Below are 22,510 nucleotides of genomic sequence, written 5' to 3'. Positions count from 1 at the left end.
TTATCGGTCTTGGCGACATATGCGTATCGTTGAGGTGGTTCGGACATGTAGAGAGAATGGAGCGAAACAGAATGACTTCAAGAGTGTATCAGTCTGTAGTGGAAGGAAGGCGGGGAAGGGGTCAACCTAGGAAAGGTTGGAGGGAGGGGGTAAAGGAGGTTTTGTGTGCGAGGGGCTTGGACTTCCAGCAGGTGTGCGTGAGCGTGTTTGATAGGAGTGAATGGAGACGAATGGTTTTTAATACTTGACGTGCTGTTGGAGTGTGAACAAGGTAACATTTATGAAGGGGTTCAGGGAACCGGCAGGCCGGACTTGAGTCCTGGAGGTGGGAAGTACAGTGCCTGCACTCTGAAGGAGGGGTGTTAATGTTGCAGTTTAAAAACTGTAGTGTAAAGCACCCTTCTGGCAAAACAGTGATGGAGTAAATGATGGTGAAAGTTTTTCTTTTTCGGGCCACCCTGCCTTGGTGGGAATCGGCCAGTGTAATAATAAAAAAAAAATAAATAATAGGGTGAGATATAATCAACTATTGTCAGAAAGATGGGCTAGTGCAAGTATGAGTAGTAGGGGGGTTAAAGAGGATTGAAATAGTTTAAAAAATGCAGTATGTATTAGACTGTGGGGCAGAAGTTTGTGAGTGCAGGAGGAAAGAGGAGTGATTGGTGGAATGATGAAGTAAAGGGTGTGATAAAAAAGAAAATGGTTGCTTATGAGAGATTTTTGCGAAGCAGAAGTGTTATCAGAGCAAAGTATATGGAGAGTAAAAGAAAGGTGAAGAGAGTGGTGAGAGAGTGCAAAAGGAGAGCAGATGATAGAGTAGGAGAGGCACTGTCAAGAAATTTTGATGAAAGTAAGAAAAAATATTGGAGTGAGATAAACAACAAAGCCTAGAGAATGAATGGATTTGTCAGTTAAAAACAGAGTAGGGGAGTTAGTAGATGGGGAGCTGGAGGTATTGGATAGATGGCGGGAATATTTTGAGGAACTTTTAAATGTCGATGAAGAAAGGGAGGTAATTTCAGGCACTGGCCAGGGAGGTATAACATCTTTTAGGAGTGAAGAAGAGCAGGATGTGAGTGTGGGGGAGGTGCATGAGGCATTATGTAGAATGAGAGGGGATAAAGCAGCTGAAACTGATGTGATTATGACAGAAATTTTCAAAGCAGGGGGGATATAGCGTAGGAGTGGTTGGTATTTTTGTTTAATAAATGTATGAAAGAGGGGAAGGTACCCAGGGATTGGCAGAGAGCACGTATAGTTCCTTTATATAAAGGGAAGGGGGACAAAAGAGACTGTAAAAATTATAGGGGACTAAGTTTATGCTGAGTTCTGCCTCGGTGGAATCCAGCCGGTTTGTTGAAAACAAAGTTTATTGAGTATACCAGGAAAAGTGTACGGTAGGGTTATTACTGAAAGAATTGGAGGTAAGGCAGAGAGTAGGATTGCGGATGAGCAAGGACGCTTTAGAGTGGGTAGGGGATGTGTAGATCAAGTGTTTACATTGAAGCATATATGTGAACAGTATTTAGATAAAGGTAGGGAAGTTTTCATTGCATTTATGGATTTAGAAAAGGCATATGATAGAGTGGATAGTGGAGCAATGTGGCAGATTTTGCAAGTACAGTGGACCCCCGCATAGCGACCTTAATCCGTGCAAGAGGGCTGGCTGTTATGCGAAATGTTCGGTATGTGAATGAATTTTCCCCATAAGAAATAATGGAAATAAAATTAATCCGTGCAAGACACCCAAAAGTATGAAAAAAAAATTTTTTTTACCACAAAAAAATGTTAATTTTAGTACACACAAACTGAAAAAGGCATGCACAATTACATGACACTTACTTTTATTGAAGATCTGGTGATGATTGATGGGATGGGAGGAGGGGAGAGAGAGTGTTAGTGTTTAGAAGGGGAATCCCCTTCCATTAAGACTTGAGGTGGCAAGTCCTTTTCTGGGGTTACTTCCCTTCTTCTTTTAATGCCACTAGGACCAGCTTCAGAGTCACTGGACTTCTTTCGCACAACATATCTGTCCATAGTGGCCTGTACCTCTCGTTCCTTTATGATTTGTCTAAAGTGGTTCACAACATTGTCATTGTAACAGTCACCAGCACGGCTTGCAATAGCTGTGTGAGGGTGATTTTCATCAAAAAAGGTTTGCACTTCAAGCCATTTTGCACACATTTCCTTAATCTTTGAAGTAGGCAATTCCTTCAATTTCTCTCTCCCCTCCTTTGAACCAGTTTCCCCAGGTCTGGCCTCTTGCTCTTGAAGTTGATCTATCAGCTCATCAGTGGTTAGTTCTTCATTGTCCTCCTCCACCAACTCTTCCACATCCTCCCCACTAACCTCCAACCCCAAGGACTTCCCCAATGCCACAATTGATTCCTCAACTGGTATACTCCTCTCAGGGTTAGCCTCAAACCCTTCAAAATCCCTTCTGTCTACACATTCTGGCCACAGTTTCTTCCAAGCAGAGTTCAAGGTTCTCTTAGTCACTCCCTCCCAAGCCTTACCTATAAGGTTTACACAATTGAGGATATTAAAGTGATCCTTCCAAAACTCTTTTAGAGTCAATCGAGTGTCTGTGGTCACTTCAAAGCACTTTTGAAACATAGCTTTTGTGTACAGTTTCTTGAAGTTGGAAATGACCTGCTGGTCCATGGGCTGCAGGAGAGGAGTGGTATTAGGAGGCAAAAACTTCACCTTAATGAAGCTCATGTCCCCATAAAGTCGCTCTGCCATGTCTGTAGGATGACCAGGGGCATTGTCTAACACCAGGAGGCACTTAAGTTCTAATTTCTTTTCAGTTAGGTAATCTTTGACATTGGGGGCAAATGCATGGTGTAACCAGTTACAGAAAAAGTCCCTAGTGACCCATGCCTTACTGTTTGATCTCCACAGCACACACAAATTATACTTGAGGACATTCTTTTGCCTGAACGCTCTGGGAGTTTCAGAGTGATACACTAATAAAGGCTTAACTTTGCAATCACCAGTAGCATTGGCACACATCAACAAAGTAAGCCTGTCTTTCATAGGCTTATGTCCTGGGAGTGCCTTTTCCTCCTGAGTAATGTAGGTCCTGCTTGGCATTTTCTTCCAGAACAGGCCTGTTTCATCACAATTAAACACTTGTTCAGGTTTCAGTCCTTCAGTTTCTATGTACTCCTTGAATTCCTGCACATATTTTTCAGCCGCTTTGTGGTCCGAACTGGCAGCCTCACCATGCCGTATCACACTATGTATGCCACTACGCTTCTTAAATCTCTCAAACCAACCTTTGCTGGCCTTAAATTCACTCACATCATCACTAGTTGCAGGCCTTTTTTTAATTAAATCCTCATGCAACTTCCTAGCCTTTTCACATATGATCGCTTGAGAGACGCTATCTCCTGCTAGCTGTTTTTCATTTATCCACACCAATAAGAGTCTCTCAACATCTTCCATCACTTGCGATCTTTGTTTCGAAAACACAGTTAAACCTTTGGCAAGAACAGCTTCCTTGATTGCCTTTCTGTTGCCCACAATAGTAGAGATGGTTGATTTGGGTTTCTTGTACAACCTGACCAGGTCGGTGATACGCACTCCACTTTCATACTTATCAATGATCTCTTTCTTCATTTCTATAGGAATTCTAACCCTTATTGCTGTAGGGTTGGAACTAGAAGCTTTCTTGGGGCCCATGGTCACTTATTTTCCAGAAACAGCACCGAAAACACTGTAATAATACGAAATATTCCGATTGTATGCTTGAATGTTACCGCGGAGGCTGGCTGGTAAACAATGCCACCAGCGGAACATATGAGGCTGGCTCAGGCCGCACATTGGACGCGTCTTGGACGAAGGGCGCTGAGCGGGTTTTTGGGCGGTATGCGGGGCAAAATTTTAGCGATCAAAGCGTCCGGTATGCGGATTGTCCGTTATGCAAGGCGTCCGGTATGCGGGGGTCCACTGTATATGGAATAGGTAGTAAGTTACTAAATGCGGTAAAGAGTTTTTATGAGGATAGTGAGGCTCAGATTAGGGTGTGTAGAGCAGAGGAAGATTTACTGGTAAAAGTAGGTCTTAGACAGGGTTGTGTAATGTCACCATGGTTGTTTAATATATTTATAGATGGGGTTGTAAAAGAAGTAAATGCTAGGGTGTTGGGGAGAAGGGTGGGATTAAATTATGGGGAATCAGATACAAAATGGGAGTTGACACAGTTGCTTTTTGCTGATGATACTGTGCTTATGGGAGACTTTAAAGAAAGGTTGCAAAGGTTAGTTGGCCATCCCCAAAATGGTTGGAGGGAGAGGGTAAAGGTGGTTTTGTGGGCGAGGGGCTTGGATTTCCAGCAAGTGTACATTAGCTTGTTAGATAGGAATGAATGGAGACGAATGGTTTTTGGAACCTGACGAGCTGTTGGAGTGTGAGCAGGGTAATAATTAGTGAAGGGATTCAGGAAAACCGGTTATTTTTATATAGCCAGACTAAAGTAATGGAAATGGGAAGTACAATGCCTGCACTTTAAAGGACGGGTTTGGGATATTGACAGTATGGAGGGATATGTTATGTATCTTTACATATACAGTGGACCCCCGCTTTACGATCACCTCCCAATGCGACCAATTATGTAAGTGTATTTATGTAAGTGTGTTTGTACGTGTATGTTTGGGGGTGTGAAATGGACTAATCTAATTCACAATATTCCTTACGGGAACAAATTCGTTCAGTACTGGCACCTGAACATACTTCTGGAATGAAATAATATCGTAAACCGGGGGTCCACTGTACTTCTAAACTATTGTCTGGGCGCCTCTGCAAAGACAGTGATTATGTATGAGTGAGGTGAAAATGTTGAATGATGAAAGTATTTTCTTTTTGGGGATTTTCTTTCTTTTTGGGTCACCTTGCCTCGGTGGGAGACAGCTGACTTGTTGAAAAAAAAAAATAGCATATAAACGTTGCATGTTTATATGCCATGTAACATGTTTCTTATATAATTTTGAAGAAAATATCATAGATGGATTAATAAAAATGTCTACATTAATGTAAAATTAGACATTTAATGTGCCCAAGTGTGATTATTATTATGTATGTATACCTGGAGTTTACCTGGAGAGGGTTTCAGGGGTCAATGCCCCCATGGCCCGGTCTGAGACCAGGCCTCATGGTGGATCAGGGTCTGATCACTCAGGCTGTTACTGCTGGCCGCACGCAAGCTGATGTATGAACCACAGCCCGGCTGGTCAGGTACTGACTTTATGTGCCTTTCCAGTGCCTTTTTGAAGACAGCCAGAGGTCTATTGGTAATCCCCCTTATGTATGCTGGGAGGCAATTGAACAGTCTTGGGCCCCAGACACTTATTGTGTTGTCTCTCAATGTCCTCGTGGCGCCCCTGCTTTTCATCGGGGGAATGTTGAATCTCCTGCCGAGCCTTTTGCTTTCATGGGGAGTGATTTTCGTGTGCAGGTTTGATGCTAATCCCTCCAGGGCCTTCCAAGTGTATATTATCACATATCTCTCTCACCTGCATTTGAGGGAATACTGGTCAAGGACCTTCAACCATTCCCAGTAATTTAGATGCTTTATCGTACTTATGTGTGCCGTTAAAGTTCTTTGTACACTCTCCAGGTCTGCAATGTCGCCAGCCTTGAAGGAGTCCATTAGTGTACAGCAGTATTCCAGCCTAGAGAGCACAAGCGATTTGAAGAGAATCATTATGGGCCTGGCGTCCCTAGTTTTGAAGGGTCACATTATCCATCCTATCATTTTCCTAGTGGATGAGGTAGATACATTGTGGTAGTTTCTGAAGACGAGCTCCTCTGACATTATCATTCCCAGGTCCTTCACATTACTTTTCTGCTCTATTGTATGGTTAGAGTTTGCCATATACCCTGACACATTTTTAATTTCTTCAAGTTTCCCATATCTGAGTAGTTGAAATTTCTCCTCGTTGAACTTCATATTGTTTTGAGTGGCCCATTCGAAGATTTGGTTGATGTCCGCTTGGAGTCTCACGGTGTCTTCGATGGAGGTCACTGCCATGCTAATCCAGGTGTCATATGCAAAGGAAGACACAGAGCTATGGCTTACATCTCTCTCCGTGCCAGAAATGAGGATAAGGAATAGAATGGGAGCGAGTACTGTGCCTTGTGGAAGAGAGCTTTTTACCGTGGCTGACTAGAACTTTACTCTGTTTACTATTACTCTTTGTGTTCTATTTGTCAGGAAGTTATAGATCCATCTACCAACTTTTCCTGTTATTCCTTTATGATGTATTTTGTGTGCTATTACACCATGGTCACACTTGTCAAAAGCTTTTGCAAAAGTCTGTGTATACTACATCTGTATTTTATCCTCTACAGCATCCAGGACCTTGTCATAGTGGTCCAGTAGCTGGGACAGGCAGGAGCGACCTGCTCTAAACCCGTGTTGCCCTGGGTTGTGTAACTAATGGGTATCTAGGTGGTTGGCAATCTTGCTTCTTAGAACCCTCTCAAAGATTTTTGTGATATGGGAAGTTAGTGCTATCAGTCTGTAGTTCTCTGCAATTGCTTTACTGCCACCTTTGTGGAGTGGGGCTATGTCTGTTGTTTCTAGTGTGTGGGGGATGACCCCTGTGTCCATGCTCCCTCTCCATAAAATGCTGAAGGCACGCAATAGGGGCTTCTTGCAATTCTTGATGAACACAAAGTTCAATGAGTCTGGGCCTGGGGCAGTGCATGGGCATATCATTTATTGCCTCTTCAAAGTCTTGTGGAGTTAGAATAATCTTCTTTCAACAAACCAGACGTATCCCACCGAGGCAGGGTGGCCCAAAAAGAAAAACGAAAGTTTCTCTTTTTAAATTTAGTAATTTATACAGGAGAAGGGGTTACTAGCCCCCTGCTCCCGGCATTTTAGTCGCCTCTTACAACACGCATGGCTTACGGAGGAAGAATTCTGTTCCACTTCCCCATGGAGATAAGAGGAAATAAACAAGAACAAGAACTAGAAAGAAAATAGAAGAAAACTCAGAGGGGTATGTATATATATGCTTGTACATGTATGTGTAGTGTGCCCTAAGTGTAAGTAGAAGTAGCAAGATGTACCTGAAATCTTGCATGTTTATGAGACAGAAAAAAGACACCAGCAATCCTACCATCATGTAAAACAATTACAGGCTTCCATTTTACACTCACTTGGCAGGACGGTAGTACCTCCCTGGGCGGTTGCTGTCTACCAACCTACTACTTACTTAGAATAATATCCGAGATTTTTGAGATGACCAAATTTTGGGTTTCGTTCATGAAGAATTCATTTGGATTGTCGACCCTTAGTCTGGGCAGTGGCTCGCTGAACACTGACTCATATTAGGACTTTAGTATCTCACTCATTTCTTGGCTGTCATCTGTGTATGTCCCATCCCGCCTAAGCTGGGGCCCAATACTGGATGTTGTTTTTTCCCTTAGATTTGGCATAAGAGAAGAAATATTTTGTTTTTTGTTTTCAATTTCCTTTATGGCTTTTAGTTCTTCCTGTGATTCTTGTCTCCTGCAAGATTCCTTCAGCCTAGGGTTAATATTTGCAATTTCACTGACTAGTGCCTCCCTTTACATTTCAAATATATTGGCCCCACTCAGCAGCTCTGACTCTTCACCTTCATCTGTATAGGGAGCATCTCTGTCTTTCTAGTTTACATCTTCTCTTTCTTTTTCTTAATGGAAAGTGTCTTGAGCAGATCTCAAGCACCACAGAATTAACTTTTCAAGGCAAATGTTTGGATCTGTGTTGTTTAGGATATCTTCCCAGCTTGTTTCATTTAGGACATGGTTTACTTAATCCCATTGTATGTTTTTGTTATTGAAATTGAATTTTGTGAAGAGACTTTCATGGCTGCTCACATTTTGCTGGTCAGGAGCCCTGTGTATACATGTCTGTACCTCTATTACGTTGTGATCTGCATGTATTGTGTTTGATACAGTTATATTACATATCATATCGTCATTGTTAATGATGAGGTCCAGCGTATTTTCTAGTCTTGTAGGCTCTACTATTTGCTGGCTTAAGGTAAATTTGGTGCAGAGATTTAATAGTTTGTGTGTATGTGAATTTTCATCTGAGCTGCCTCCCAGGGTGATCTCTGCTAAAACATTGCTATACTCCTCCCTTTTAGGTGTCTCAAGTTGAAATCTCCTAATAGTAAGATGTTTGGGGCATGAGTTGGAAGATTTTCCAGACAGTGGTCAATTTTCTCAAGCTGCTCCTGGAATTGCTGGGAAGTTGCATCTGGAGGCTTGTATACTACCACAATGACAAGGTTTTGGTTTTCAATCTTTACCGCCAAAACTTCAACTACATCATTTGAGGTGTTTAGTGGTTCTGTGCAAATGAGCAACTCTGTGACATACAGACCAACCCCCCCTTCCCCGTTGTTGCCTGTTTAGTCTGTCGCATCAGAATAGGTTATAATCTGGGATCCATACTTCATTGTCAAAATGATCCTTTATGTAGGTCTCTGTGAATGCTGCAAACATTGGATTTGACTCCGTGAGCAGTCCCTTGACATAAGGAATTTTGTTGTTTTTGGACAGCTTTAGATTCTGTATTTTTGCAAAGACAAATGTCGTTGTATTGGTGGAATTTAGGGGGGTTTTATTTGCTGGCTCTAATATCTGTTGTTCTGGAGTAGAGGCCAATGTCCGTGCCTCTGCTCCAGAAGCGTTTTCAGTTGGTGTAAGATTATTATCATATCTTGCCAGTCTTTTTTCCCTCCTGGAGGTGTTTAGTGATTCTGTGCAAATGAGCAACTCTGTGACATACAGGCCAACCCCCCCCTTGTTGCCTGTTTAGTCTGTCGCATCGGAATAGGTTATAACCTGGGATCCATATTTCGTTGTCATAATGATCCTTTATGTAGGTCTCTGTGAATGCTGCAAACATTGGATTTGACTCCGTGAGCAGTCCCTTGATGTAAGGAATTTTTTTGTTTTTTGATGGCTTTAGACTCTGTATGTTTGCAAAGACAAATGTCGTTGTATTGGTGGAATTTAGGGGGTTTTATTTGCTGACTCTAATATCTGTTGTTCTGGAGTAGAGGCCAATGTCCGTGCCTCTGCTCCAGAAGTGTTTTCAGTTGGTGTATGATTACTGTCATATCTTGCCAGTCTTTTTTCCCTCCTGGCCCTAAAAAACCTCTGTCCCTGGAGAGGTTGTGGCTCCCCTCTTTTGTTTCCCATAGTCTGGCTAGTCTGTGTCTTCTAGTCCCCTTAGATGATGTGCCTGGCAGTATGCATTGTAGCATTTTCTTTCATGAAATAAATTACAGGAGGGGAAGTTGCACTCTCCTGTTGTCACATATTAGTATTACTACTATGGCATTAAGACTAGAGGAACTGTCTTAGTGAATGAGTAACAAAGGCATGTTCATATGCTATGTAACATGTTTCTTATATAATTTTGAAGAAAATATCATAGATGGATTAATGGAAATGTCTTATTATACATTAATATAGACATTTAATGTGCCCAAGAGTAAGTCACGAACGTATGAGCAGCCCAGGCAGACGCGTCTGATACGTACCCAGCACTTTTATACCCAGCTACTCTTACATTTAGCTCTATTGCATTTAACTCTTATTTTTAACTCAATGAAGTGGAACAGGTTTATTTATACTGTACTGTGTTTTAAGGTTATAAATTTTGGAACCTTTTGTTGACAATTATTATAAAGAAGTGCTACAAACCAGCTTACCAAGAGAAGCAATGACTGGTGTGCCAGCAGGGATACTATACCAAGCATTGGCCAGTGTTCCTGCATCCTCACCAGAATCCACTACTTTTGGCAGAAAGTCACGAGGTAGACCAGCCCCTTCCAGTATTTCATAATTCCACTCCTGTCACAAGACATTTGTATTAATTATGAAAATAGCACTGGAATATCTTAAAGGTTAATATGCAAGTTTTGGGATTTTTAATGCTTCAATCCATTTCAGAATTTACCAAGTGGTGCAGCATAGTAAATTCCTCAAATATTCAGCAGCTATTTCCTTACCTGTATGTTTATAATTCCTCTCTGGCAACATTTCAAGTATATACCTCATAAGACACTCAGAATGTGATAAAACCATTCTATCAATATCCTAAGCTAACCTTACTAAACTATAAGAATGAAAAGTCCAAGAAACTGTAATGTATTTCTCCATTCTGGCATCAACACCTTTGCACACACACACATCTAAGAAGGTAGTAGCTTATTTACAATGTTTCACTAAACAATTTGGTGGGTTTCCACAGGGTTTGGTAGATAAACACAGAATATACATACATATAATACTTCCAGAGACTAAATGAGAAAAAAAAAAGGGGAAATGGGCAGGAAGTGAAACAGAAAATTAATGAATCACGCTCAAAAGTTCTAAAGGTACTTGGGGTACAACATACCAAAGGCATGTAAAGTAAAAGGACACAAGTGCAACTAATGAGACATTTTATTGTGGCAACGTTTTGCTCTCCAGGAGCTTTATCAAGCCATTACAAACAATACATGGACACAGAGGGTATATAAAGGCTCAGAGTGATGTAACATTTCGATGTTCAGCAGCAGCAGCAGCAGCAGCAGCAGCAGCAGCAGCAGCAGCAGCAGCAGCAGCAGCAGCAGCAGCAGCAGCAGCAGCAGCAGCAGCAGCAGCAGCAGCAGCAGCAGCAGCAGCAGTAGCAGCAGCAGCAGCAGCAGCAGCAGCAGCAGCAGCAGCAGCAGCAGCAGCAGCAGCAGCAGCAGCAGCAGCAGCAGCAGCAGCAGCAGCAGCAGCAGCAGCAGCAGCAGCAGCAGCAGCAGCAGCAGCAGCAGCAGCAGCAGCAGCAGCAGCAGCAGCAGCAGCAGCAGCAGCAGCAGCAGCAGCAGCAGCAGCAGCAGCAGCAGCAGCAGCAGCAGCAGCAGCAGCAGCAGCAGCAGCAGCAGCAGCAGCAGCAGCAGCAGCAGCAGCAGCAGCAGCAGCAGCAGCAGCAGCAGCAGCAGCAGCAGCAGCAGCAGCAGCAGCAGCAGCAGCAGCAGCAGCAGCAGCAGCAGCAGCAGCAGCAGCAGCAGCAGCAGCAGCAGCAGCAGCAGCAGCAGCAGCAGCAGCAGCAGCAGCAGCAGCAGCAGCAGCAGCAGCAGCAGCAGCAGCAGCAGCAGCAGCAGCAGCAGCAGCAGCAGCAGCAGCAGCAGCAGCAGCAGCAGCAGCAGCAGCAGCAGCAGCAGCAGCAGCAGCAGCAGCAGCAGCAGCAGCAGCAGCAGCAGCAGCAGCAGCAGCAGCAGCAGCAGCAGCAGCAGCAGCAGCAGCAGCAGCAGCAGCAGCAGCAGCAGCAGCAGCAGCAGCAGCAGCAGCAGCAGCAGCAGCAGCAGCAGCAGCAGCAGCAGCAGCAGCAGCAGCAGCAGCAGCAGCAGCAGCAGCAGCAGCAGCAGCAGCAGCAGCAGCAGCAGCAGCAGCAGCAGCAGCAGCAGCAGCAGCAGCAGCAGCAGCAGCAGCAGCAGCAGCAGCAGCAGCAGCAGCAGCAGCAGCAGCAGCAGCAGCAGCAGCAGCAGCAGCAGCAGCAGCAGCAGCAGCAGCAGCAGCAGCAGCAGCAGCAGCAGTCAAATATAGAGTGGTAAGAGGCAGCTTGTTTCAGTGTTCACTCTCTGTAATGTGCTTTGTGTAGTATAACAGGAGAGACTATGTGATGGCAGGGTTTACTGTTTTCAGGAGGATTCTTGCTAAGACTTCGGAGATGGTGAAGCTGCCGTTGTTTTGTTTAATTGTATTCGAAACAGCGATCAGTGCTGATTCGAGGCACTTGCGTCTGCGGAAATTAGTTTCTTTGATCACTAATTGGGCGTCTCTGAATTTCATGAGATGATTGGTGGAATTTCGGTGTTGTACACAGGCGTTGTTCAAGTTATCGTTCCTACATGCGTAAATGTGTTCATTGAGGCGGGTGTCGAGGTTTCTTGCTGTTTCACCTACGCATCAACACCACTCCCAACAAAGTTATAATTCTTCCCAACAGCCAGGTTGCACTGAACGTCTCAAAAGTTCTTTCACAAGCTAACACCAGAGTCGCCATCGCTTCTAGCACTTCAATAAAGGATCTAACCAGGACAAAATCCAAGCACCACGAACCAGTCAATGCAGGAGTTTACACTATACCCTGTGGAGGCTGTGACAAGATTTACGTAGGTGAAACAGCAAGAAACCTCGACACCCGCCTCAATGAACACATTTACGCATGTAGGAACGATAACTTGAACAACGCCTGTGTACAACACCGAAATTCCACAATCATCTCATGAAATTCAGAGACGCCCAATTAGTGATCAAAGAAACTAATTTCCGCAGACGCAAGTGCCTCGAATCAGCACTGATCGCTGTTTCGAATACAATTAAACAAAACAACGGCAGCTTCACCATCTCCGAAGTCTTAGCAAGAATCCTCCTGAAAACAGTAAACCCTGCCATCACATAGTCTCTCCTGTTATACTACACAAAGCACATTACAGAGAGTGAACACTGAAACAAGCTGCCTCTTACCACTCTATATTTGTCCAAACTATTTTTATGTTACCCAAGTAATAGCTTTTATATCCTTTTACTCATGTACGAATTAATTGCTCTACCATATTGTATTACTTTTGTCACTACTACTACTACTACTACTACTACTACCACCACCACCACTAGTGAACATTGAAATGGTACCTCACTAGTATTGCACCTCACTCTGAGCCTTTATATACCCTCTGTGTTCATGTATTGTTTGTAATGGCTTGATAAAGCTCCTGGAGAGCGAAACATTGCCACAATAAAATGTCACATTAGTTGCACTTGTGTCCTTTTACTTTACACATTGTCGGTAATTCTACCAACTTTATTACATACCAAAGGCATATTAAAGAACACTTGAGCACTCCAGTACAACCATTAACTACACACAATTCTACAGCTTCATTAACACACAAACCACAGCTATCAACCTTCACCCGGTGGGCCCACATCAAACCTTTTCACACTCTTAAAACTGAAAAACTACATACTACCAGAGTGTGCAATAAATTGTAATAATGTAGTAATATTTTTATCTAGTACAGTAGGCACTAGATAAAAAGCATCTCCTTAAGCCATGCATGTCATAGGAAGTGACTAGCATGCCGGGAGCAAGGGGCTAGTAACTCCTTCACCTGTATGCATTACTAGAGTTAAAAAAGAGAAACTTTCATTTTTCTTCTTGGGCCACCCTGCTTTGGTGGGATATGGCCGGTTTATTGAAATTAGATATTTACATGTACTTCGAAAGCTGCTAATACTTAAAATTACTCACAGTACTGCATAATTTTTTTTTTTTTTTTTTTTAACAAGTCGGACGTCTCCTACCGAGGCAGGGTGACCCAAAGAGAAAGAAAATCCCCCAAAATAAAATACTTTCATCATCATTCAACACTTTCACCTCACTCACACATAATCACTGTTTTTGCAGAGGTGCCCAGAACACAACAGTTTAGAAGTACATATATACGTATAAGATATGATGTAGGGCAAAATGACAGTAGTTTGTTGGATTATGTATTGGTAGATAAAAGACTGTTGAGTAGACTTCAGGATGTACATGTTTATAGAGGGGCCACAGATATATCAGATCACTTTCTAGTTGTAGCTACACTGAGAGTAAAAGGTAGATGGGATACAAGGAGAATAGAAGCATCAGGGAAGAGAGAGGTGAAGGTTTATAAACTAAAAGAGGAGGCAGTTAGGGTAAGATATAAACAGCTATTCGAGGATAGATGGGCAAATGAGAGCATAGGAAATGGGGTCGAAGAGGTATGGGGTAGGTTTAAAAATGTAGTGTTAGAGTGTTCAGCAGAAGTTTGTGGTTACAGGAAAGTGGGTGCGGGAGGGAAGAGGAGCGATTGGTGGAATGATAATGTAAAGAGAGTAGTAAGGGAGAAAAAGTTAGCATATGAGAAGTTCTTACAAAGTAGAAGTAATGTAAGGAGGGAAGAGTATATGGAGAAAAAGAGAGAGGTTAAGAGAGTGGTGAAGCAATGTAAAAAGAGAGCAAAAGAGAGAGTGGGTGAGATGTTATCAACAAATTTTGTAGAAAATAAGAAAAAGTTTTGGAGTGAGATTAACAAGTTAAGGTAGCCTTGAGAACAAATGAATTTGTCGGTTAAAAATAGGAGAGGAGAGTTATTAAATGGAGAGTTAGAGGTATTGGGAAGAATGAGGGAATATTTTGAGGAATTGTTAAATGTTGATGAAGATAGGGAAGCTGTGATTTCGTGTATAGGGCAAGGAGGAATAACATCTTGTAGGAGTGAGGAAGAGCCAGTTGTGAGTGTGGGGGAAGTTCGTGAGACAGTAGGTAAAATGAAAGGGAGTAAGGCAGCCGGGATTGATGGGATAAAGATAGAAATGTTAAAAGCAGGTGGGGATATAGTTTTGGAGTGGTTGGTGCTATTATTTAATAAATGTATGGAAGAGGGTAAGGTACCTAGGGATTGGCAGAGAGCATGCATAGTTCCTTTGTATAAAGGCAAAGGGGACAAAAGAGAGTGCAAAAAATTATAGGGGGATAAGTCTGTTGAGTATACCTAGTAAAGTGTATGGTAGAGTTATTATTGAAAGAATTAAGAGTAAGACGGAGAATAGGATAGCAGATGAACAAGGAGGCTTTAGGAAAGGTAGGGGGTGTGTGGACCAGGTGTTTACAGTGAAACATATAAGTGAACAGTATTTAGATAAGGCTAAAGAGGTCTTTGTGGCATTTATGGATTTGGAAAAGGCGTATGACAGGGTGGATAGGGGGGCAATGTGGCAGATGTTACAGGTGTATGGTGTAGGAGGATAGTTATTGAAAGCAGTGAAGAGTTTTTATGAGGATAGTGAGGCTCAAGTTAGAGTATGTAGGAAAGAGGGAAATTATTTCCCAGTAAAAGTAGGCCTTAGACAAGGATGTGTGATGTCACCGTGGTTGTTTAATATATTTATAGATGGGGTTGTAAGAGAAGTAAATGCGAGGGTCTTGGCAAGAGGTGTGGAGTTAAAAGATAAAGAATCACACATAAAGTGGGAGTTGTCACAGTTGCTCTTTGCTGATGACACGGTGCTCTTGGGAGATTCTGAAGAGAAGTTGCAGAGATTGGTGGATGAATTTGGTAGAGTGTGTAAAAGAAGAAAATTAAAAGTGAATACAGGAAAGAGTAAGGTTATGAGGATAACAAAAAGATTAGGTGATGAAAGATTGGATATCAGATTGGAGGGAGAGAGTATGGAGGAGGTGAATGTATTCAGATATTTGGGAGTGGACGTGTCAGCGGATGGGTCTATGAAAGATGAGGTGAATCATAGAATTGATGAGGGGAAAAGGGTAAGTGGTGCACTAAGGAGTCTGTGGAGACAAAGAACTTTGTCCTTGGAGGCAAAGAGGGGAATGTATGAGAGTATAGTTTTACCAACACTCTTATATGGGTGTGAAGCATGGGTGATGAATGTTGCAGCGAGGAGAAGGCTGGAGGCAGTGGAGATGTCATGTCTGAGGGCAATGTGTGGTGTGAATATAATGCAGAGAATTCGTAGTTTGGAAGTTAGGAGGAGGTGCGGGATTACCAAAACTGTTGTCCAGAGGGCTGAGGAAGGGTTGTTGAGGTGGTTCGGACACGTAGAGAGAATGGAGAGAAACAGAGTGACTTCAAGAGTGTATCAGTCTGTAGTGGAAGGAAGGCGGGGTAGGGGTCGGCCTAGGAAAGGTTGGAGGGAGGGGGTAAAGGAGGTTTTGTGTGCGAGGGGCTTGGACTTCCAGCAGGCATGCGTGAGCGTGTTTGATAGGAGTGAATGGAGACAAATGGTTTTTAATACTTGACGTGCTGTTGGAGTGTGAGCAAAGTAACATTTATGAAGGGGTTCAGGGAAACCGGCAGGCCGGACTTGAGTCCTGGAGATGGGAAGTACAGTGCCTGCACTCTGAAGGAGGGGTGTTAATGTTGCAGTTTAAAAACTGTAGTGTAAAGCACCCTTCTGGCAAGACAGTGATGGAGTGAATGATGGTGAAAGTTTTTCTTTTTCGGGCCACCCTGCCTTAAATAACAAAAAAAGGCACAATACCGTGACTGGAACGATACACAAATAACCCGCACATAGAAGAGAGGAGCTTGGTGGGAATCGGCCAGTGTGTTAATAAAATAATAAAATCATTGCTCTTAGAAATTGTATAAAGAAACACAACATATCCCTCCAAACTGTCAATATCCCAAACATTGCAGGCATTGTACTTCCCATTTCCAGGACTCAAGTCCGGCTATATAAAATAACCAGTTTCCCTGAATCCCTTCACTAAATATTACCCTGCTCACACTCCAACAGCTCGTCAGGTCCCAAATACCATTCGTCTCCATTCATTCCTATCTAACACGCTCACACACGCTTGCTGGAAGTCCAAGCCCCTTGCCCACAAAACCTAATTTACCCCCTCCCTCCAACCCTTTCGAGGACGACCCCTACCCCACCTTCCTTCCCCTACAGATTTATATGCTCTCCATGTCATTCTACTTTGATCCATTCTCTCTAAATGACCAAACCACCTCAACAACCCCTCTTCAGTCCTCTGACTAATACTTTTATTAACTCCACACCTTCTCCTAATTTCCACACTCCGAATTTTCTACATAATATTTACACCACACATTGCCCTTAGACAGGACATCTCCACTGCTTCCAACCGCCTCTTCGCTGCAGCATTTACAACTCAAGCTTCACACCCATATAAGAGTGCTGGTACCACTATACTTTCATACATTCCCTTCTTTGCCTCCATAGATAACATTCTTTGTCTCCACATATACCTCAACGCACCACTCACCTTTTTTCCCTCATCAATTCTATGATTAACCTCATCCTTCATAAATCCATCCGCTGATACGTCAACTCCCAAATATCTGAAAACATTCACTTCTTCCATACTACTCCTCCCCAATTTGATATCCAATTTTTCTTTATCTAAATCATTTGATACCCTCATCACCTTATTCTTTTCTATGTTCACTTTCAACTTTCTACCTTTACACACACTCCCAAATTCGTCCACTAACCTCTGCAATTTTTCTTTAGAATCTCCCATAAGCACAGTATCATCAGCAAAAAGCAACTGTGTCAATTCCCATTTTGTATTTGATTCCCCATAATTTAATCCCACCCCTCTCCTGAACACCCTAGCATTTACTTCTTTTACAACCCCATCTATAAATATATTAAACAACCATGGTGACATTACACATCCCTGTCTAAGACCTACTTTTACCGGCAAGTAATCTCCCTCTCTTCTACACACCCTAATCTGAGCCTCACTGTCCTCATAAAAACTCTTTACAGCATTTAGTAACTTACCACCTACTCCATATACTTGCAAAATCTGCCACACTGCTCCCCTATCCACTCTATCATATGCCTTTTTTTAAATCCACAAATGCAATAAAAACTTCCCTACCTTTATCTAAATACTGTTCATATATATATGCTTCAATGTAAATACTTGATCTACACATCCCCTACCCACTCTAAAACCTCCTTGCTCATCCGCAATCCTACAATCTGTCTTACCTCTAATTCTTTCAATAATAAGCCTACCGTACACTTTTCCTGGTATACTCAGTAAACTAATTACTCTATAATTTTTACAATCTCTTTTGTCCCCCTTCCCTTTATATAAAGGCACTATACACGCTCTCTGCCAATCCTTAGGTACCTTCCCCTCTTTCATACATTTATTAAACAAAAATACCAACCACTCCAACACTATATCCTCCCCTGCTTTTAACATTTCTGTCATGATCCCGTCAGTTCCAGCTGCTTTACCCCCTTTCATTCTACGTAATGCCTCACGCACCTCCCCCACACTCACATCCTGTTCTTCTTCACTCTTAAAAGATGGTATACCTCCCTGGCCAGTGAAATTACTGCCTCCCTTTCTTCGTCGACATTTAAAAGTTCCTCAAAGTATTCTCGCCATCTACCCAATAACTCCATCTCCCCATCTACTAATTCTCCTACTCTGTTTTTAACTGACAAATCCATTTGTTCCCTAGGCTTTCTTAACTTGTTTAACTCACTCCAAATTTTTTTCTTATTTTCATTAAAATTTCTTGACAGTGCCTCTCCCACTCTATCATTTGCTCTCCTTTTGCACTCTCTCACCACTCTCTTTGCCTTTCTTTTACTCTCCATATACTCTACTCTTCTTATAACACTTCTGCTTTGTAAAAACCTCTCATAAGCTACCTTTTTCTCTTTTATCACACCCTTTACTTCATCATTCCACCTGCACCCACTCTCCTATAACCACAAACTTCTGCCCCACATTCTACTACTGCATTTTTAAAACTATTCCAACCCTCTTCAACCCCCCCACTACTCATACTTGCACCAGCCCACCTTTCTGCCAATAGTTGCTTATATCTTACCCGAACTTCCTCCTCCCTTAGTTTATACACTTTCACCTCCATCTTACTTGTTGCCATTTTCCTCTTGTCCCATAATATTTCTTTTGCCCAATTGTGATTTTTTTACATAAAATGGAATCTTGGGGCCTACCTAATACTTAGGGGCCCAAAAGCAACTGCCCTTTTGTCTACTAATGTGCCACTGCAAACTGCTGGTGCTTCTTAGAATCTATCCTCGTCACAATTATTGTTTGTCAGTTTTGTGCACAAAACTGATAGCCAAAGTAATATTACTACTGTTTTAGAAACTATCAAGGATGTCTACTGGTTATTCTTATTTTAATTTTTAATACAAGGGAGCCCAATATACAAATGCCCGAGTTCGCACTTATGAACGGGCACTTAGAACTCAATTAGTTTATGAACTCCGATCTACAGTTACAAATGCTTAAAACAGTGTTTTCACTGAGAAAATTTGTTCAGAGTTACAAGAACTTTATAAGTTGAAGCAGCAAGAACCCAACTTATTTGTAAGTTGGGGTATCCTGAATGTGCATACATATGTCCTGGATTTTAGCCTCTGCAGGATACATGCAGTTTGGATAGAGCTTCCTTCTCCAGATGACTGCATAAGTTAGGATGTGAAGTAACTAGCTGAGATAGTTCAGTGATGTCTGGTGTTTCTTCAGTTGTTTGATAAAATCAACATCAAGATTTTAACTAGTATTTTATGATATAAAGTGGAACCCCGGTTTTTGTCTGGTCCGGTTATTGTACAATTCAGTTTTCAACCACTTTTTTGGCGAAATTTTCCCATTTTTGTACATCCGCTCGGAAATTGTCCATACCAGATGCGTCCACCTGCCTGCGGGACATGGCCGCTCATACATTCGTGACTCCATCTGCCTTTGTTACTCGTTCAATGAGCATTACTCCGCGTGTTCATCCGAAACATTTCGTAATAATCCATTGTTTTTTGCTTGTGACTGCTAAATAAGCCACCATGGGGCCAAAGAAAGTTTCAAGTGCCAGAAGGATTTTGAAGGGTTTGAAGCTGACCCTGACGACCCTATGCCTGTTGTGGAATCTATTGTGACTTTGGGGAAGTCCATGGGATTGAAGGTGAGTGGCCAGGATGTGGAAGAGTTGGTGGATGACCACAGAGAAGAGCTAACCACTGAAGAGCTGCAAGACCTTCATCTGGAACAGCAACAGACCTTAGCTGAGGAAATTGCTTCAGAGGAGAAGGAAGAGAGGAGAGAATGTGCCTTCTTCAGCGATTAACGACATTTGTGCAAAGTGGAGCGAGGTGCAAAGTTTTGTGGAGAAATATCACCCTAACAAAGCTGTTGCAAGCCGTGTCTGCAACATGTTCAATGACAATGCCGTGTCCCATTTTAGGCAAATCTTAAGAGATGCCAGACACAGGCCTCTCTGGACAGATTTTTTGCGCAACAGGGGTCCAGTGACTCAAGCTGGTCCTAGTGCCAGTAATAGACAAAAGGGAAGTAACCCCAGATAGGGCTTTGATACCTGAAGCCCTTATGGAGGGGGATTCCCTTTCCAAATAATAACCTCTCCTCCCTCTCCCCTCCTCACCGTCTTCCATACGCCAACAAGAGTAAAAGTGATGTTAAAGGTAAAAGTGATGCTAAATGTTCATTTATCCATTTCATTAGTGATTTATATTTATTTCTCATTTATCCATTTCATTAGTGATTTATATTTATTTCTCGTTGTTTTCTGTATGTAAAACTATAGTTATTCTCCATAAAATGTATTTTTTGTTAATATTTTTGGGTGTCTGGAACGCATTAATTGGATTTACATTATTTCTTATGGGAAATGTTACTTCAGTTTTCGTACAAATCGGTTTTCTGCCGACCTACTGGAATGGATTAAAGACAAAAACTGGGGTTCCATGTACATACTGTAGTTGTTTTTATTTTTAACACATTGGCTGTCCCCCACCAAGGAAAGGTGACCCAAAAAGAAACTATTTTGCCATCACTCACTTCATCCCTTTCTGGCCAGAGGTGCAGTGACACTACAGTTCAGGTGCCCTTCCAAACTGCAATATCCCCACCCTTCTTCAGAGAGTGGGCACTGTACTTCTCATCTCCAGTGCTCAAGTCCCAGCTAACCAGTTTCCTCAAACCTCTTCAGAAATGTTACTTTGCTCACACTCCAACAGCACATCAAGTCATAAAAACTAGTTGCTCTCCAGGAGCTTTGTCAAGCCGATATGGTATCGGCTTGACAAAGCTCCTGGAGAGCGAAACGTTGCCACAATAAAATGTCACATTAGTTGCACTTGTGTCCTTTTACTTTACATATTGTCGATAATTCTACCAACATTATCACATGAGACTGAATGAAATCCTGCATCTGAAGCTACTAACTGTGAAAGATTATTACAATAACATTACATGTTATACCTGTTTGAAATCAGAGAGTGTTTTTGTAGACACCCTGTACAAGCATGTGTAGTGTGAACTAGCAGAAATAGCAAGGTGTACCTGAAACCTTGCATGTTTATGAGATAGAAAAAAAGACACCAGCAATCCTACCATCTTGTAAAACAATTACAGGTTTCCGTTTTACACTCACTTGGCAGGACGGTAGTACCTCCCTGGGTGGTTGCTGTCTACCAACCTATTACCTATAGCATTAAATATGAAATATAAAAATTACACCAGTTCTACTTTAGCATGCAAAGAAGTCTTCACATAACCACCTACCTTTGTGACAGTGTTGAGATAGCCCCAGGATGCGGCATTCTGCACAGACATAATAGGATGATCTAGGCCACACAACATACACACAAGGAAGTCATGGATTGTTCCAGCTCGGTTGAATCTGTAGTTATGGGGCTCATTACATATGACAACACGTGAAAGCCAACACAGGTAGGGATATAAAAAAAAAAGACTAAACATGCACTTTTGTTTAAGATACAGCACAATACAACATTCATATAAGCAGATATTTGCAAATTAAACAATTTTAGCACCAACCTCACCTGGTAAATGTATCAGGTTTATTTTTAATAAACCAGAGTAAAGTTGCACAACCAAAACCAGTTGATATTGCTTGATGGGATTCAGGCTCTGGGAGAGAAGACAGGAACTCTTGCGTACATCGACTGTCTTGCCAAGTGTATAAATTGCTCACTTGATTAATTGCAAATCTGCAAATGATAAACAATGATCCACCAAAATAATTATCAAGAGTACCTAAGAGCAGCCACCTCCACATTGTGAGTTCTAGGTATTCTGGGCAATAACAGGTAGAAAAACTGTCACATAAAATGGTCACATGTTGCTCACAATATGTAAATTGTTTCTAGACCTTTTTTTTAGCACACCAGCCATCTCCCACCAAGGAAGGGTAACCCAAAAAAGAAAAAACTATAACCATCACTCACTCCATCACCAACTTTGACCATGTTTTTGGAATAAAACAGCGATTTTGCACTGTATTTTCGTATGGTATTTATTCTTGTATTCTAGTTTTTTTGGTCTCATTTTATAGAATGGAAGACATTACAGAAATTGATATGATTTTGACTGGTTTTATGATGAAAAGTACCTTGAAATTGAGCTCAAAGTAGCAGAAATGTTCGATTTTTACCAATGTTCAAAAGCAAACAAATCATGCTAAGCGTCCAATACACGTCAACTGGTGAGTAATATTCTTTCACAAGTGCGCTGATATTATTTATACCATTTCTACACGAATGCAGTAGTGTGCATAACAGTAAATCTTCTATTTTTTGTAAGAATAAAAATTCAAAGTGGAAAGCCAAAGAAATATAAGAGGGGTCTGGGGATGTGACTAACGAACAGAGAACTTGTTATTTTAGTGCCAGGAATGCCTTTCTTGTTTATTCTGGACCCTATTCGGAAATTGGCATCTTTTGAAATTTGTGTGAAATTGGCAAAATTGCTAAATTCTGACCACTTTATTGGATAGTTGAAATTGGTAACTTGGTGGTTTCATGTACTCATTCGATAGAAAAAATGGAGTTCTAGCGAAATAGTTATGATTTTTGTCGACTAGTACACAGGAATGGGCCGAAAATTGGGCTCAAAGTGGGC

General features: G+C 42.1%; 1 protein-coding gene across 8 annotated transcripts in view; it reads right to left on the bottom strand.

Moving 5' to 3' along the window:
* Positions 1-22,510, bottom strand: part of LOC128701306 (sedoheptulokinase) — a 116,503-nt gene that overhangs the window by 29,221 nt on the left and 64,772 nt on the right. For all 8 annotated transcript variants that reach the window (XR_011394024.1, XM_070100395.1, XM_070100391.1 and 5 more), the window contains 3 exons: positions 21,433-21,600; positions 21,152-21,269; positions 9,723-9,864 (listed from right to left, as the gene is read on the bottom strand). Coding sequence is in view for 7 of the 8 variants with exons in the window: in XM_070100395.1 (XP_069956496.1) it covers positions 9,723-9,864; positions 21,152-21,269; positions 21,433-21,600 (428 nt within the window). In the remaining variant the exon portion in view is untranslated. The remainder of the gene's footprint in view (positions 1-9,722; positions 9,865-21,151; positions 21,270-21,432; positions 21,601-22,510) is intronic.

Source organism: Cherax quadricarinatus, chromosome 72 (assembly GCF_038502225.1).
Source record: "Cherax quadricarinatus isolate ZL_2023a chromosome 72, ASM3850222v1, whole genome shotgun sequence".
In the NCBI taxonomy this organism is placed as follows: Eukaryota; Metazoa; Arthropoda; class Malacostraca; order Decapoda; family Parastacidae; genus Cherax; species Cherax quadricarinatus.
This window is presented reverse-complemented; position numbering and strand designations above follow the sequence as displayed.